The sequence below is a fragment of the Pleurodeles waltl genome, chromosome 10 (assembly GCF_031143425.1).
Source record: "Pleurodeles waltl isolate 20211129_DDA chromosome 10, aPleWal1.hap1.20221129, whole genome shotgun sequence".
NCBI classification, from domain to species: Eukaryota; Metazoa; Chordata; class Amphibia; order Caudata; family Salamandridae; genus Pleurodeles; species Pleurodeles waltl.
Genome location: NC_090449.1, coordinates 7982855 through 8000869, shown reverse-complemented (window position 1 = coordinate 8000869; position 18015 = coordinate 7982855). Strand labels below are relative to the sequence as shown.

General features: G+C 50.7%; 1 protein-coding gene across 10 annotated transcripts in view; it reads left to right on the top strand.

The window, feature by feature from the left end:
• The window catches only part of HUWE1 (HECT, UBA and WWE domain containing E3 ubiquitin protein ligase 1), a 1403674-nt gene that overhangs the window by 506286 nt on the left and 879373 nt on the right, over positions 1-18015 (top strand). For all 10 annotated transcript variants that reach the window (XM_069209338.1, XM_069209335.1, XM_069209339.1 and 7 more), the window contains one exon: positions 8981-9215. In XM_069209338.1, coding sequence (XP_069065439.1) covers positions 8981-9215 — 235 coding nt within the window. The remainder of the gene's footprint in view (positions 1-8980; positions 9216-18015) is intronic.

The following is an 18015-nucleotide window of genomic DNA, read 5'->3' as shown; positions in this document are numbered from 1 at the left end:
TAAGACACCCCTCTAGCAGGCCTTACAGCCCTAAGGCAGGGTGCACTATACCATAGGTGAGGGTACCAGTGCATGAGCACTGTACCCCTACAGTGTCTAAGCAAAACCTTAGACATTGTAAGTGCAGGGTAGCCATAAAGAGTATATGGTCTGGGAGTCTGTTTTACACGAACTCCACAGCACCATAATGGCTACACTGAAAACTGGGAAGTTTGGTATCAAACTTCTCAGCACAATAAATGCACACTGATGCCAGTGTACATTTTATTGCAAAATACACCCCAGAGGGCACCTTAGAGGTGCCCCCTGAAACTTAACCGACTATCTGTGTAGGCTGACTAGTTCCAGCAGCCTGCCACACTAGACATGTTGCTGGCCCCATGGGGAGAGTGCCTTTGTCACTCTGAGGCCAGTAACAAAGCCTGCACTGGGTGGAGATGCTAACACCTCCCCCAGGCAGGAGCTGCAACACCTGGCGGTGAGCCTCAAAGGCTCACCCCTTTGTCACAGCACCGCAGGACACTCCAGCTAGTGGAGTTGCCCGCCCCCTCCGGCCCCGGCCCCCACTTTTGTCGGCAAGGCCGGAGAAAATAATGAGAATAACAAGGAGGAGTCACTGGCCAGTCAGGACAGCCCCTAAGGTGTCCTGAGCTGAGGTGACTCTAACTTTTAGAAATCCTCCATCTTGCAGATGGAGGATTCCCCCAATAGGATTAGGGATGTGACCCCCTCCCCTTGGGAGGAGGCACAAAGAGGGTGTACTCACCCTCAGGGCTAGTAGCCATTGGCTACTAACCCCCCAGACCTAAACACGCCCTTAAATTTAGTATTTAAGGGCTACCCTGAACCCTAGAAAATTAGATTCCTGCAACAAGGACTGCCTAGCTGAAAACCCCTGCGGAGGAAGACCAGAAGACAACAACTGCCTTGGCTCCAGAAACTCACCGGCCTGTCTCCTGCCTTCCAAAGAACTCTGCTCCAGCGACGCCTTCCAAAGGGACCAGCGACCTCTGAATCCTCTGAGGACTGCCCTGCTTCGACGACGACAAGAAACTCCCGAGGACAGCGGACCTGCTCCAAAAAGACTGCAACTTTGTTTCAAGAAGCAGCTTTAAAGAACCCTGCAATCTCCCCGCAAGAAGCGTGAGACTTGCAACACTGCACCCGGCGACCCCGACTCGGCTGGTGGAGAACCAACACCCCAGGGAGGACCCCCGGACTACTCTACGACTGTGAGTACCAAAACCTGTCCCCCTGAGCCCCCACAGCGCCGCCTGCAGAGGGAATCCCGAGGCTTCCCCTGACCGCGACTCTCTGAAACCTAAGTCCCGACGCCTGGAAAAGACCCTGCACCCGCAGCCCCCAGGACCTGAAGGACCGGACTTTCACTGCAGAAGTGACCCCCAGGAGTCCCTCTCCCTTGCCCAAGTGGAGGTTTCCCCGAGGAAGCCCCCCCTTGCCTGCCTGCAGCGCTGAAGAGATCCCTTGATCTCTCATTGACTAACATTGCGAACCCGACGCTTGTTCTGACACTGCACCCGGCCGCCCCCGCGCCGCTGAGGGTGAAATTTCTGTGTGGGCTTGTGTCCCCCCCGGTGCCCTACAAAACCCCCCTGGTCTGCCCTCCGAAGACGCGGGTACTTACCTGCAAGCAGACTGGAACCGGGGCACCCCCTTCTCTCCATTCTAGCCTATGCGTTTTGGGCACCACTTTGAACTCTGCACCTGACCGGCCCTGAGCTGCTGGTGTGGTAACTTTGGGGTTGCTCTGAACCCCCAACGGTGGGCTACCTTGGACCAAGAACTGAACCCTGTAAGTGTCTTACTTACCTGGTAAAACTAACAAAAACTTACCTCCCCCAGGAACTGTGAAAATTGCACTAAGTGTCCACTTTTGAAATAGCTATTTGTGAATAACTTGAAAAGTATACATGCAATTGAAATGATTCAAAGTTCCTAATGTACTTACCTGCAATACCTTTCAAACAAGATATTACATGTTAAATTTGAACCTGTGGTTCTTAAAATAAACTAAGAAAAGATATTTTTCTACAACAAAACCTATTGGCTGGATTTGTCTCTGAGTGTGTGTACCTCATTTATTGTCTATGTGTGTAAAGAAATGGCTCCCTGTTGCAGTTACCCCCCACTTTTTGCCTGATACTGATGCTGACTTGACTAAGAAGAGTGCTGGGACCCTGCTAACCAGGCCCCAGCACCAGTGTTCCTTCACCTAAAATGTACCATTGTATCCACAATTGGCACACCCTGGCATTCAGATAAGTCCCTTGTAACTGGTACTTCTAGTACCAAGGGCCCTGAGGCCAAGGGAGGTCTCTAAGGGCTGCAGCATGTCTTATGCCACCCTGGAGACCCCTCACTCAGCACAGACACCCTGCTTGCCAGCTTGTGTGTGCTAGTGAGGACAAAACGAGTAAGTCGACATGGCACTCCCCTCAGGGTGCCATGCCAGCCTCTCACTGCCTATGCAGTATAGGTAAGACACCCCTCTAGCAGGCCTTACAGCCCTAAGGCAGGGTGCACTATACCATAGGTGAGGGTACCAGTGCATGAGCATGGTACCCCTACAGTGTCTAAACAAAACCTTAGACATTGTAAGTGCAGGGTAGCCATAAGAGTATATGGTCTGGGAGTTTGTCAAACACGAACTCCACAGCACCATAATGGCTACACTGAAAACTGGGAAGTTTGGTATCAAACTTCTCAGCACAATAAATGCACACTGATGCCAGTGTACATTTTATTGTAAAATACACCCCAGAGGGCACCTTAGAGGTGCCCCCTGAAACTTAACCGACTATCTGTGTAGGCTGACTAGTTTTAGCAGCCTGCCACAAACCGAGACATGTTGCTGGCCCCATGGGGAGAGTGCCTTTGTCACTCTGAGGCCAGTAACAAAGCCTGCACTGGGTGGAGATGCTAACACCTCCCCCAGGCAGGAATTGTCACACCTGGCGGTGAGCCTCAAAGGCTCACCTCCTTTGTGCCAACCCAGCAGGACACTCCAGCTAGTGGAGTTGCCCGCCCCCTCCGGCCAGGCCCCACTTTTGGCGGCAAGGCCGGAGAAAATAATGAGAAAAACAAGGAGGAGTCACTGGCCAGTCAGGACAGCCCCTAAGGTGTCCTGAGCTGAGGTGACTCTGACTTTTAGAAATCCTCCATCTTGCAGATGGAGGATTCCCCCAATAGGGTTAGGATTGTGACCCCCTCCCCTTGGGAGGAGGCACAAAGAGGGTGTACCCACCCTCAGGGCTAGTAGCCATTGGCTACTAACCCCCCAGACCTAAACACGCCCTTAAATTTCGTATTTAAGGGCTACCCTGAACCCTAGAAAATCAGATTCCTGCCACTACAAGAAGAAGGACTGCCCAGCTGAAAACCCCTGCAGCGGAAGACCAGAAGACGACAACTGCCTTGGCTCCAGAAACTCACCGGCCTGTCTCCTGCCTTCCAAAGATCCTGCTCCAGCGACGCCTTCCAAAGGGACCAGCGACCTCGACATCCTCTGAGGACTGCCCCTGCTTCGAAAAGACAAGAAACTCCCGAGGACAGCGGACCTGCTCCAAGAAAGGCTGCAACTTTGTTTCCAGCAGCTTTAAAGAACCCTGCAAGCTCCCCGCAAGAAGCGTGAGACTTGCAACACTGCACCCGGCGACCCTGACTCGGCTGGTGGAGACCCGACACCTCAGGAGGGACCCCAGGACTACTCTGATACTGTGAGTACCAAAACCTGTCCCCCCTGAGCCCCCACAGCGCCGCCTGCAGAGGGAATCCCGAGGCTTCCCCTGACCGCGACTCTTTGAATCCAAAGTCCCGACGCCTGGGAGAGACCCTGCACCCGCAGCCCCCAGGACCTGAAGGACCGGACTTTCACTGGAGAAGTGACCCCCAGGAGTCCCTCTCCCTTGCCCAAGTGGAGGTTTCCCCGAGGAACCCCCCCCTTGCCTGCCTGCAGCGCTGAAGAGATCCCGAGATCTCTCATAGACTAACATTGCGAACCCGACGCTGGTTTCTACACTGCACCCGGCCGCCCCCGCGCTGCTGAGGGTGAAATTTCTGTGTGGGCTTGTGTCCCCCCCGGTGCCCTACAAAACCCCTCTGGTCTGCCCTCCGAAGACGCGGGTACTTACCTGCAAGCAGACCGGAACCGGGGCACCCCCTTCTCTCCATTCTAGCCTATGTGTTTTGGGCACCACTTTGAACTCTGCACCTGACCGGCCCTGAGCTGCTGGTGTGGTGACTTTGGGGTTGCTCTGAACCCCCAACGGTGGGCTACCTTGGACCAAGAACTGAACCCTGTAAGTGTCCTACTTACCTGGTAAAACTAACAAAAACTTACCTCCCCCAGGAACTGTGAAAATTGCACTAAGTGTCCACTTTTAAAACAGCTATTTGTCAATAACTTGAAAAGTATACATGCAATTTTTATGATTTGAAGTTCCTAAAGTACTTACCTGCAATACCTTTCGAACAAGATATTACATGTTAAATTTGAACCTGTGGTTCTTAAAATAAACTAAGAAAAGATATTTTTCTATAACAAAAACCTATTGGCTGGATTTGTCTCTGAGTGTGTGTACCTCATTTATTGTCTATGTGTATGTACAACAAATGCTTAACACTACTCCTTGGATAAGCCTACTGCTCGACCACACTACCACAAAATAGAGCATTAGTATTATCTATTTTTACCACTATTTTACCTCTAAGGGGAACCCTTGGACTCTGTGCATGCTATTCCTTACTTTGAAATAGCACATACAGAGCCAACTTCCTACAATGTGTATGTACAACAAATGCTTAACACTACTCCTTGGATAAGCCTACTGCTCGACCACACTACCACAAAATAGAGCATTAGTATTATCTATTTTTACCACTATTTTACCTCTAAGGGGAACCCTTGGACTCTGTGCATGCTATTCCTTACTTTGAAATAGCACATACAGAGCCAACTTCCTACACAGGGTCTCTTCAGCGAAGCAGGCTGGGGGGAGGGGGGGCCTCCTCGGGGAAGCCACCTCGGGGAAGCCACCGCCTGGGCAAGGGAGAGGGCCCCCTGGGGTTCGCTTATGCACTGGAGGTCTGATCCTTCAGGTACTGGGGTGCTGCGGGTGCAGTGCCTTTACCAGGCGTCGGGTTTTTTGAAGCAGGCAGTCGCGGTCAGGGTGAGCCTCTGGATTTCCTCTGCAGGTGTCGCTGGGGGGACTCAGGGGGGTCATCTCTGGCTACTCACAAGGTCGTAGTCACCGGGGAGTCCTCCCTGTAGTGTTGGTTCTCTGCAGGTAGAGCCGGGGGCTTCAGGTGCAGAGTGCAAAGTCTCACGCTTCCGGCGGGAAACGTGTGTTCTTTAAAAGTTGCTTTTTTGTTGCAAAGATGTTTCTTCTTTGGAGCAGAGCCGCTGTTCTCTGGAGTTCTTGGTCCTTTTAGATGCAGGGTAGTCCTCTGAGTCTTCAGAGGTTGCTGGACCCTGTGGAACGCGTCGCTGTTGCAGTTTTCTTGAAGTGGGGAGACAGGCCGGTAGAGCTGGGGCCAAAGCAGTTGGTGTCTCCGTCTACTCTGCAGGGTTTTCAGGTCAGCAGTCCTCCTTAGTCTTAGGTTGTAGGAATCTATCATGCTAGTTTCTGGGAGCCCCTAAATACTCAATTTAGGGGTGTGTTTAGGTCTGGGGGGGTTAGTAGTCAATGGCTACTAGCCCTGAGGGTGGCTATACCCTCTTTGTGCCTCCTCCCTGAGGGGAGGGGGCACATCCCTAATCCTATTGGGGGAATCCTTCATCTGCAAGATGGAGGATTTCTAAAAGTCAGTCACCTCAGCTCAGGACACCTTAGGGGCTGCCCTGGCTGGCCAGTGACTCCTCTTTGTTTTTCTCATTATCTCCTCTGGCATTGCCGCCACAATTGTGGGCTGTGGCCGGAGGGGGCGGGCATCTTCACTACCTGAAGTGCCCTGGGGTGCTGTAACAAAGGGGGTGAGCCTTTGAGGCTCACCGCCAGGTGTTACAGTTCCTGCAGGGGGAGGTGAGAAGCACCTCCACCCAGTACAGGCTTTGCTACTAGCCACAGAGTGACAAAGGCACTCCCCCCCCATGTGGCCAGCAACATGTCTGATGTGTGGCAGGCTGCTAAAAACTAGTCAGCCCACACTGGTAGTCGGGTATGGTTTCAGGGGGCATCTCTAAGATGCCCTCTGGGGTGTATTTCACAATAAAATGCATACTGGCATTAGTCTGCATTTTTTGTGCTGAGAAGTTTGATACCAAACTTCCCAGTTTTCAGTGTAGCCATTATGGTGCTGTGGAGTTCGTGTTTGACAGACTCCCAGACCATATACTCTTATGGCTACCCTGCACTTACAATGTCTAAGGTTTTGCTTAGACACTGTAGGGGCATAGTGCTCATGCACCTATACCCTCGCCTATGGTATAGGTCACCCTGCCTTAGGGCTGTAAGGCCTGCTAGAGGGGTGACTTATCCATGCCATAGGCAGTGTGAGGTTGGCCTGGTGCCCTGAGGGGAGTGCCATGTCGACTGTCATTTTCTCCCCACCAGCACACACAAGCTGGCAAGCAGTGTGTCTGTGCTGAGTGAGGGGTCTCCAGGGTGGCATAAGGCATGCTGCAGCCCTTCGAGACCTTCCCTGGCATCAAGGCCCTTGGTACTGGGGGTACCAGTTACAAGGGACTTACCTGGATGCCAGGGTGTGCCAATTGTGGAAACAAAGGTACAGGTTAGGAAAAGAACGCTGGGGCCTGGTTAGCAGGCCTAAGCACACTTTCAAATCATAACTTGGCATCAACAAAGGCAAAAAGTCAGGGGGTAACCATGCCCAGGAGGCATTTACTTAGTCTCTAAGGGGTGCAGCATCTATTATGCAAGGCTAGGGGACCCCTCACTCAGCACTTGTACACTGCCTTGCAACTTGTGTGTGCTGGTGGGTCAAAAAGGCAGTCGACATGGCACCCCTCAGGGTGTCATGCCCACAAACCACTGGCTGTGACATAGGGAAGTCACCCCTCTAGCAGGCCTTACAGCCCTAAAGCAGGGTGCACTATACCACAGGTGAAGGCATAGCTGCATGAGTACTATGACCCTACAGTATCCACTCTTAGACCTTGTAAGTGCAGTGTAGCCATATTGAGTATATGGTCTGGGAGTTTCTCATGACAAACTCCACAGCTCTATAATGGCTTCACTGAAATCTGGGAAGTTTGGCATTAAACTTCTCAGCACAATAAAACCACACTGATGCCAGTGCTGGATTTATTAACACATTCACACAGAGGGTATCTTAGAGATGCCCCCTATATTTTACCCAACCCTTCAGTGCAGGACTGACTGATCTGTTCCACCCTGCCACTGAGAGACGAGTTTCTGACCCCATGTGATGAGAGCCTTTATGCTCTTTGAGGCCAGAAACAAAGCCTGCACTGGGTGGAGGTGCTTCACACATCTCCCAACACCTGGGGACCCTCCACTGGCTACCGGTCGAGAAATGAATCACTTTTAAGCTTCTCACCCACACGTACATGGCCATACACAACGCAGGACTAGCCGACCTGAATCATTGTCTCCTTCCACAACCCGGCCAGAGCATTCTGCTCCACCGTGATGGCCCTGGTCACCGTCCCTCGCATCTGCAAAACCACCACCACGGAGGATGATCTTTTATCCGCACTGCAGCGAGGAGCTGGAATAACCTCCCCTGCATCTCACTTAAGGCCTTTCGCTCACCACCTTCAGGAAGAACATCAAGATGTGGCTCTTCGGATGTGGCTAATTCCCCAGCACCTTGAGACCCTCACAGGTGAGTAGCTGCGCTTTACAAATACTGATTGAGGTTTTTGTCCCCCTCCCTAGAGGAAGTGGGCAAACCGAAGGTGTAGCCACCCTTGGGGACAGTAGCCATTGACTGTTGCCCTCTGACCCCTAAAATGCCCCTAAATCTAGGATTTAAGGGCCTCCTTGAACCCAGCTCACCAGATTACTGGCAACGTAACAAGGACTGCTAAGCAGAACCCCCTGCAGAGAAGGAAGACGACCACTACTTTGGCCCCAGCCCTACCGACCTGTCTCCTGCCTCAAAGCGCCTGCAAAAGACCAGTGACGCGTCCAGCGATCTCTGCTCAACTCCAGAGGACTGCCCTGCACCCAAAAGGACCAGGAACTCCTGAGGACAGCGGGTGTAAGAAAATCTACAGCCAAGGGCTCCCACCTCAGTCTGGATGTGCGAGTCCTGACCCCTCTGCACCCGACAACCACGACCCGTGTCCAGGTGGTCCACCCAGCTAGAGATGGTCCCCAGGCGATTGCAAGCAAGTGCCCATCCTGGGTATCTGTCCGTACTTACTTCCCCCCGCCACCCCACCACCACCCGGAACTGTTTCTGAAAATTGCACTGACCATTTTTAAAACAGATTGCCAATATTTCAAAAACTGTATTACTTACCTATTTCAAATAAAGTACTGTTGATACCTGTGTGAAATACAAATCTTTTTAGGTAATTATCTGCTATTTGAATCTTGTGGTTCTAAAAGTTCAATTAAGAACATATATTTTTGCTGTATAAAAACAATTGATCTGGAGTTAAGTCATTAAGTGTGCACTTTTTGTATTTTCTGTGTACAACAAATGTTTTGCACTACCCTCTGATAAGGCTAACTGCTGACCACACTACCACAAAAGATAGCATTAGTATTATCTACTTTAGCCTCTGTTAAGCCTCTGGGGAACCCCTGGACTCTGTATATACTATATCAAACTGAAATAGTGTGCAGAGCCTGCTTCCTGCAGTGTCTACAAGAAACAACATTGCTCTTTAACCACATTAGTCTTGTAAATGATAGTTATCAATGCAACATATCAAAGCACAATTGTGAAACACATGATTGTGGTGTGCTAAGCAACCCGCATTGTGTGCAGCCCCCTTACTTACTTTTTTCCCCTTCTCCATTTTCAGGACTTTTAACTGGGCATTGTCCATGGGAGGCAAGGTGCCAGTATCAGAGGGGCTTGAGCACACTGACCTCCCAGATGGAACTGGAGAGTTTCTGGATGCCTGGCTTATGCTGGTTGAGAAAATGGTGAACCCAACAACAGTCTTGGAATCTCCTCATTCCCTGCCAGCGAAAGTGCCAGGAGGGCAGGGCTCAACCCAGTTTAGCGCTCTGCGCTTTCTAGTAGTGACGCAGAAGGTATGTATGGCTAAATCTGCAGTTCATAATATGTTTTGGACTTCACAAAAGCAATAGTTCTAGCTCAGGCCCAGATCTAAGTTATATTTTTCTGGCGTAAGATAATGGCTCTTCCCGGTCCTAGAAAGTAACTATGCCTACAAACTCGAATCATATTACGATAAAGAATAAATGTATATTTGTTCTGACTTTTGCAAAATTATTAAATCTTTTTTGGAATTGTTTTTCAGTGTTGATCTGTGTCCACATGTTCATTATTCTACCATTTAGTGGTACACTCTAAAATGTTCCCTCTTTTTCCTTTGTGGTTGTCAACATAAGGAAGAGCCATGTAAGCCCACAATGCCCCAGTATGTAATCTCTACTTTCTGATCCTTTTTCTAATCTTTTGGTTGTGGAAATACCGCTAAGAGCTCTTGATCGATTGTCAAAAGCACAGAAAAGGGATGAGGAGTAACATTGATGAAGAAATGTTTCCCTATAATGGATTGTGATGTGACCACGACACAGGTATATTGAAAGTACAGCATCGATAAAGTATAATCTTTTTATATCAGCTTCCATTGTTGAAAAAAGAGATTTCTTGTTACCATGCGTAGGAGGCTGGCTTATTGTGTGGTGTACACTGGGTCCAGACAACCCTTATTAGATAGTGTTACTGTGTCTAGGTAGCCAGGGCTCTCTAGTGATAGCTGTGGTGAGCAGCCAAGACTTACCTAGGAGGAGTATGAAGCACTTGCAATACCACAGTAGTCACACAATGACTTATCTCACATTAACAGTACCACACAGTGTTGTAAAAATAAAGGTACTTTGTTACTGAACACTGGACTAGATTGCTATAGTTATGTAGGAAAGTGCCCCTTTTGGCGTGGTTTACAATACTCTTCTGTTTTGTATTGATGCTAACTTGACGGAGCGTGTGCTGGGATCCTGTTAACAGGCCTCAGCACCAGTGTTCTTTCCCTAAACTGTACCATTGTTTCCACAATTGGCTCACAGCAAAGTCCTTTGTAAAAGCACCAGTGATGCCAAGGTATCTGTGGCCATGGGGGCCCCCTAAGGGCTGCAGCATGTAATGTACCACCCTAAGGGACCAGTCACCAAACATATGCACACTGTCATTGCAGATTGTGTGTTGGTGGGGAGAAAAAGGTAGTCGACGTGGCATCTCTCTGGGTGGTGTGCCCACAAACCACTGCCTGTTGCACAGGTAAGTCACTCGAGCAGGCATTACAGCATAAGCCAGGTTGCATTATACCACAGGTGAAGGCATATCTGCATGAGCAATATACCCCTACATTGTCTAAGTCCATTCTTAGACACTAAGTGCAGTGTGGCCATATTGAGTTCATGAGCTGGTAATTTGTCATTACGAACTCCACAGCTCCATGACAGCGCTCAGACTGGGAAATTTGGTATCAAACTTCTCAGCAGAATAAACCCACACTGATGCCAGTGTTGGAATTATTGTAAAATGGGAACAGTGGGGATCTTAGAGAATCCACCTGTATTTTACCCAACCCTTTAGTGCAGGGCTGACCTGTAACTGCTGGTGGAAATGCTTGTTCCCTGGACCAAGCCCCACTTTAAGCGGCAGGTCCTGCGGGAACATTAACTACAATAAGGAGTGACCACTGCAACTAGGAATACCCTAAGGTGTCCAGAGCTGATGTGTCCCCCTCCTATCAGAATCCTCTTTTTTTTGTTTTGGAAAGGAATGACTAGGAATGTGCCACCTCCCCAAGGGAGTGGGCACAGGGGAAGGTGTAGCCACACTCGGGGACAGTAGCCACTGGCTACTGACCTCTGTAATGCCCCTAAATCAAGTATTTAGGGGCACCCCAAAATCTTGCTCAACATATTCCTGGCGATTTTAAGAAAGGACTGCAAAGCTGACCTCAACAGTGAAGCCTAGAGAACAACCAACTTGGCCCAACATTTTCGGTGTGTCTGCAGCTTTGACTCTTGCTACAGAAAAGTGACACATCCTTCAGGTCCAGCGACCCATACAAACCCCCAGAGGACTGCCTAGCCCGCAGGTGACCAAGAACTCCCGAGGACAGCGGCCCTGTCCAGAAGAAACCTTCCATAAGGACTTCAGAACTGTCCCGGATCTGCGATCCCTGCCCACTCTGCACTCAATGCCCATGGCCTGAGTCCATGTGGCCCATCGGTCCAGAGAAGCACCCCAGGTGATTCCAATGTCGAGTTCACCCTGGGTTGACCCTTCCTGTCCAACACAAATATGCTTGCAGCCTGAATCCAGAGTATTCCCCTGTAGGAAAGTACCCTCTTTCTGGCATAGTTAACCCCACTTTTTGCCTGTTGTCAGTATGTTGACAGTTCACTAGGGTCCTGTTAACCAGGACCCCAGTGACTAGTCTCTCTCCCTTTAAACTTGGTTGCTTGGCCAACTCGCACCCCACTTTTGGCATACTGGTTCCCCCATATAAGTCCCTAGTATATGGTACCCAGGTACCCAAGGCATTGGGGCACCAGGTGTCCCACATGGGCTGCCGCATGTATTATGCCACACATGGGAGCCCATACAAAGTGTATCTGCCAGCCTGCCATCGCAGCCTACGTGAAAGGATGCATGCACCCTTTCACTTCAGGTCACTGCACCAGGTCACTGTCACCCCTATGGCAGGTCCTCCTAGCACAGAGGGGGCAGGATGCGGGTACCTGTGTGTAAGGATAGCCCTGCATGAACAGAGGTGCCCCCACAAACTTCAGCTCCATTTTCATGGACTTTGTGAGCGCGAGGACGCCATTTTACGCGTGTACTGGACATAGGTCAGTACCTACCTACCTAATTATCTAATTTTGCCACTATCTTACCTCTAAGGGGAACCCTTGGGCTCTGTGCACACTATCTCTTGCTTTGAGATAGTATATACAGAGCCATCCTCCAATAAGGAGTCTCTCCCCTGCATCTGCAGGCACTAACTGCAAGGACGACCGGCTGCATGGATTTCCTCTCATCCTGAACTATGTTGATCCTGCATTGCGGGTGGTGATCTGGAGTGACCCATTTCCAGTGGTTGGGGTTCCCTTTGAAAGAGTTGGTGTGGACATACTGGATCCAATTGAACGACCCAGAGACTCGGGGAAACAAATATTTACTGGTAGTAGTGGATCATGCTGCTAGGTATACTGAAGTAATTCCCTTAGTTCTACAGCTCCTGCAGTAGCCAAAGCCCTCATTGTTATCTTTGCTAGGGTATGGTTTACTAAGGAGTTGGTTTCTGGCAAAGGTACCAACTTCATGTCCGCTTACATAAAAAAGCGTGTGGGGTGAATTACAAGTTCACTACACTTGTCAAACGATTCAGCAGGACATTGTAGGACATGACCATGGGGCTCCCTGAAAAACTGAAAAGGAGTTGGAATGTCCTCTTGCCATGCTTGCTTTTCGCCTACAGAGAGGTGCCTCAGAAGGGAGCAGAGTTTCCGCTTTTGAACCTCTGCTTGGTCACCCTATTAGTGGACCACTTGCACTTGTGATGGAGGGCTGGGAGAGACCTCTCCTCGAGCCTAAGCAAGATGTGATGGACTGTGCTTGGCCTCAGCTCTAGGATGGCAGAATACATAAGAAAAAGTGAACCAAAAACCTTGAGGTCAGCCAACAGCTCCAGAAGCAGTTGTACAACCAAAATGCTACACAGGTGGAGTTTAAGCCAGGGCAGAAGGTATGGATTTTGTAGTATGTGGGTCTCAAGGCTCTTCAGGAGAAGTGCAGTGGCCCTTATCCTATCCTAGAGAGGAAAAGTGAGGTCACCTACTTGGTTGGCCATGGGCACTAGCAGGACACCATAAAGAGTGATCCATGTGAACTGCCTCAACTTTTTCTGTGACGGCGCTGACTGTTAGTGATAGGATCAAGAAGCAGAGAGTGAACCTTACCTCCTCTCACAACCCTAAAGATGGGTTGGTTGATGGAGTTGTCCACTCAGACACCCTTGCTGCTCAACAGCAGGCTGACTGCAGACATGTCTCCCAGCAGTATTGGGAACTCTTCTCATTAACCCCTGGACAGAAACATCTGTGTACTCATGATGTGGACACAGGAGACAGCTTGCCTGTCACATCCAAGATCTATTAGTAGTCTGATCAAGTTAAGGAGAGCATCAAAGTTGAAGTCAACAAGATGCTGGATTTAGGGGTAATGGAACTCTGACTGTCCCTGGGCTGCCCCAGTGGTCTTGGTTTTCAAGTCTCATCCCCAGGGTGGAAATAAATGAGGTTCTGTGTGGACTAGAGTTCTCCACTCTGCCACCAAGACAGATGTGCACCCTAGTCCAAGCGCTGAGGAGCTGATAGACAAATAAGGTGCAACAAAGTTTCTTAGTACCCTTTGACTTGACTGCAGGATACTAACAAATTTGCATGGCACCAGGAGCAGAAGAAAAGACTGCATTGTCTACACCTGATGGGAATTATCAGTTCAGTGTTATGCCCTTTGGTTTAAAGATTGCACTTGCCAGCTTCCAAAGGTTGGTGAATCAAGTCCTTGCTGGCTTGGAGTCTGTCAGTGTATCATATCTAGATGATATTGCTGTGTAAGGAAATGGCACCCTGTTGCAGTTACCCCCCACTTTTTCCCTGATACTGATGCTGACTTGACTGAGAAGTGTGCTGGGACCCTGCTAACCAGGCCCCAGCACCAGTGTTCTTTCACCTAAAAATGTACCATTGTCTTCACAATTGGCACAACCCTGGCACCCAGGTAAGTCCCTTGTAACTGGTACCCCTGGTACCAAGGGCCCTGATGCCAGGGAAGGTCTCTAAGGGCTGCAGCATGTCTTATGCCACCCTAGGGACCCCTCACTCAGCACAGACACACTGCTTGCCAGCTTGTGTGTGCTGGTGGGGAGAAAATGACTAAGTCGACATGGCACTCCCCTCAGGGTGCCATGCCAACCTCACACTGCCTATGGCATAGGTAAGTCACCCCTCTATCAGGCCTTACAGCCCTAAGGCAGGGTGCACTATACCACAGGTGAGGGTATAGGTGCATGAGCACCATGCCCCTACAGTGTCTAAGCCAAACCTTAGACATTGTAAGTGCAGGGTAGCCATAAGAGTTTATGGCCTGGGAGTCTGTCAAAAACGAACTCCACAGCTCCATAATGGCTACACTGAATACTGGGAAGTTTGGTATCAAACTTCTCAGAATAATAAACCCACACTGATGCCAGTGTTGGATTTATTAAAAAATGCACACAGAGGGCATCTTAGAGATGACCCCTGTATTTTACCCAATTGTTCAGTGCAGGACTGACTGGTCTCTGCCAGCCTGCTGCTGAGAGACGAGTGTCTGACCCATTGTGGTGAGGGCCTTTGTGCTCTCTGAGGACAGAAACAAAAGCCTGCTCTGGGTGGAGGTGCTTCACACCTCCCCCCTGCAGGAACTGTAACACCTAGCAGTGAGTTTCAAAGGCTCAGGCTTCGTGTTACAATGCCCCAGGGCACTCCAGCTACTGGAGATGCCCGCCCCCTGGACCCAGCCCCCACTTTTGGCGGCAAGTCCAGGAGAGATAATGAGAAAAACAAGGAGGAGTCACTGGCCAGTCAGGACAGCCCCTAAGGTGTCCTGAGCTGAGGTGACTCTGACTTTTAGAAATCCTCCATCTTGCAGATGGAGGATTCCCCCAATAGGGATAGGAATGTGACCCCCTCCCCTTGGGAGGAGGCACAAAGAGGGTGTACCCACCCTCAGGGCTAGTAGCCATTGGCTACTAACCCCCCAGACCTAAACACGCCCTTAAATTTAGTATTTAAGGGCTCCCCTGAACCTAAGAATTTAGAGTCCTGCAACTTACAGAAGAAGAGGACTGCTGAGCTGAAAAACCCTGCAGAGGAGAAGACACCAACTGCTTTGGCCCCAGTCCTACCGGCCTGTCTCCTGCCTTCCAAAGAAACCTGCTCCAGCGATGCTTTCCCCAGGACCAGCGACCTCTGAATCCTCAGAGGACTGCCCTGCTTCCAAGAGACCAAGAAACTCCCGAGAACAGCGGCCCTGTTCAACAAAGACTGCAACTTTGTATCCAGAGGAGCAGATTTAAAGACCCCTGCAATCCCCGCAAGAAGCGTGAGACTTGCAACACTGCACCCGGCGACCCCGACTCGACTGGTGGAGAAACAACGATACAGGGAGGACCCTCCGGCGACTCCAAGACTGAGTAACCAAAGTTGTCCCCCCTGAGCCCCCACAGCGACGCCTGGAGAGGGAATCCCGAGGCTCCCCCTGACCGCGACTGCCCGGCTCTGAAATCCCAACGCCAAGCCGACCACAGCAGTGAAGACTCCAGACAACAACTGATTTGGCCCCAGACCTAGTGGCTTGTGTGCAGCTTCAAGACTCCAGGACTGCAGGACCAGCTAATCTAGAAACCCCCAGAGGACTGCCTGCCCTGCAGAGGACCAGGAACTCCTGAGGACACCAACCTTGTCCAGAAGAAACCTTCCAAACAGACTCCAGAACTGCCCTAGATCCGCTACCCTGCTCACTCAGCACCTGACGCCAACAGCCTGAGTCCAGGTGGTTTGTGGGCATGGCACCCTGGGAGGGATTCCTTATCGACTTTACCTTTTTCTCCCCACCAACGCATACAATCTGCAATGGCAGTGTGCATGTATTTGGTGGGGGGGTCCCTTAAGGTGGCAAAATACAAGCAGCACTGATAGAGATTCTTAGCAATTATTCTGCTTCTTGACCCTCCTACTTCTTCAGTCTTTTGGGCTCCTGCTCATTCTCTTTTTCATGGTCCGTTCTTTCTCCGGCAACATCAATCTGGAAGGATGTCTCCTCCTTTATCTGTTCTGAACTCTGAAGTGAGAACTGATTTTAGTCGTGGAGTAGGATCCTGCCGCTGCCGTAATCATCGACCCTTTGAAGTTGGTTATCTTGAGAGGGTGGCTCAAAAACCGGTTGTCAGATTGGTATACTGCTGTACTCCTGTAAGTCCCTAGTCTGTGGTACTCGGGTATCCAGGGTATTGGTACACCAGGGAGATCCGCTTGGGCTGTTACATGTCTTATGCCAACCATGGGAGCGCATGCAAACTGTGCCTGCAGGACTCCCATTGCAGCCTGCGTGAAATGGTGCCCCCCTGCAAGAGCAGAGGTGCCCCTAGAACTTTGTTACATTGTAGTGGACTTCCTAAGTGCGGGGAAGCCATTTTTCCCATGTACTGGCCACAGGTCACTCACTACCTGTGGTCCAGCTACCTAATGGTAACTCAGAACCTAGGCATGTTTGGTATCAAACATGTCTGAATCATATGCCACTACCAATGCCAGTGTTGATGGCGTGATTCCATGCACTCTGGGGGCTCCTTAGGGGACCCCTCAGTATTGCTCCTACTGGTCTTCCAGGGTTGGTGGGCAGCTCACACTGCTTCCACTCAGACAGGGTTCTGCCCTCCTGCTGCTTGACCAGCTCAGGCGGAGGAAGGCAGAACAAAGGATTTCCTGTGGAAGAGGGGATGCAACACCCTCGCCTTTGGAAATGGGTGTTACAAGGCTTGGGAGAGGTAGCCTCCCCAAGCCACCAGTTTGCCTTGAAGGCACATTTGGTGCTGTCCTTGTATAAACCGGTTTGATCCAGTACAGGGATCCTCTGTTCCTGCTCTGTGCGCAACTGGACAAAGGAAATGGGAATGCCACTCCCCTGTCGAGCACCATCCCAGGAGTGGTGCCCAGAGCTCCTCTAGGTGACCACTTGATTCTGCCATCTTGAAAACAAGGTGTGTAGAGGCCCCTGGAAACATCTGAGTGGCAGATTCATGTGACGTCAGTGCGCAAAGTAACCAAGCACCCTTTTAGGGTTATTTAGGGACCACTTTGCGGGTGGGACCCCTGATTTAGCGTGCAAGAATCCACTAGGACTCCTCTACATTGACCTCCTCTGCTCCTGCAGCCGGACACTTCAAGAACGAAACAGGACTGCAACTCCTGAGTCAACCTATCATTGCATCATCTTTGGAAACATCGTTTCCCTGGCTCCTTCCAGCAACTGCAACATTGCCATGGCTGTGCATCCTCTGGGGTCGACAAGACTTCAGCTGCACCATGAAGCAAGAAGCAATCTCAATTGGAGTGAAGGAGTCACTCCCCTCCCTCTTCAGGCACCTAAAGCAACAACGTCCTGCTGAGTGGATCTGCTCTCCTGGAACTGCATGGATTCTGCAACACAGGTGGTGGCTCTTAGTGGTCCCCTCTGTCCTCTCTGCCTTCTGCCCAACTTGGGAGACGGTGACCCCTTGCCTGTCCTTGTAGGACGGAATCCCTGTGCATCAAGACTCTTGCAGCAAATAAGGCTTGTTGACTTCTGCTTCAAGAAATCTTCAGGCTCGAAGTGGCCCAGCCCTCCAGCACTTCAACCTCTGCTTCTCTAGTGACGTTGGACTCCTCTCCTTGTGTGCTGACTGGGCCTCTGTGCAAGTTACTGTGCCCGCTGCTACTGGGTTGCCTGTGGTGGCTGCGACAGCTTCTGCTGCCTCTCCCACCTGTTGTCAGCCCTGACGCCCCTCCAAAGGTCACGTCACCTTGGCCTTGCTTTTCCTCTTCAGCCTTGCAACTCTTACTTTTCCACATCTGGCATGTGCCAAGGCTTGTTGGTGGTTCTCCTAAACACTGATCATCTGCGACCGACGTGGGGCCTTGTCTCCCCAATCCAAGGACTTCTCTGCAGCGCCTGGGCTCCACAGCTCATATTCTCTGTTCCCTGTCGACCTGGATCTTCATCCACAGAAGGGTGGGTAGTGGTTCCTGCCCTGGCAGTTTCCAGTCC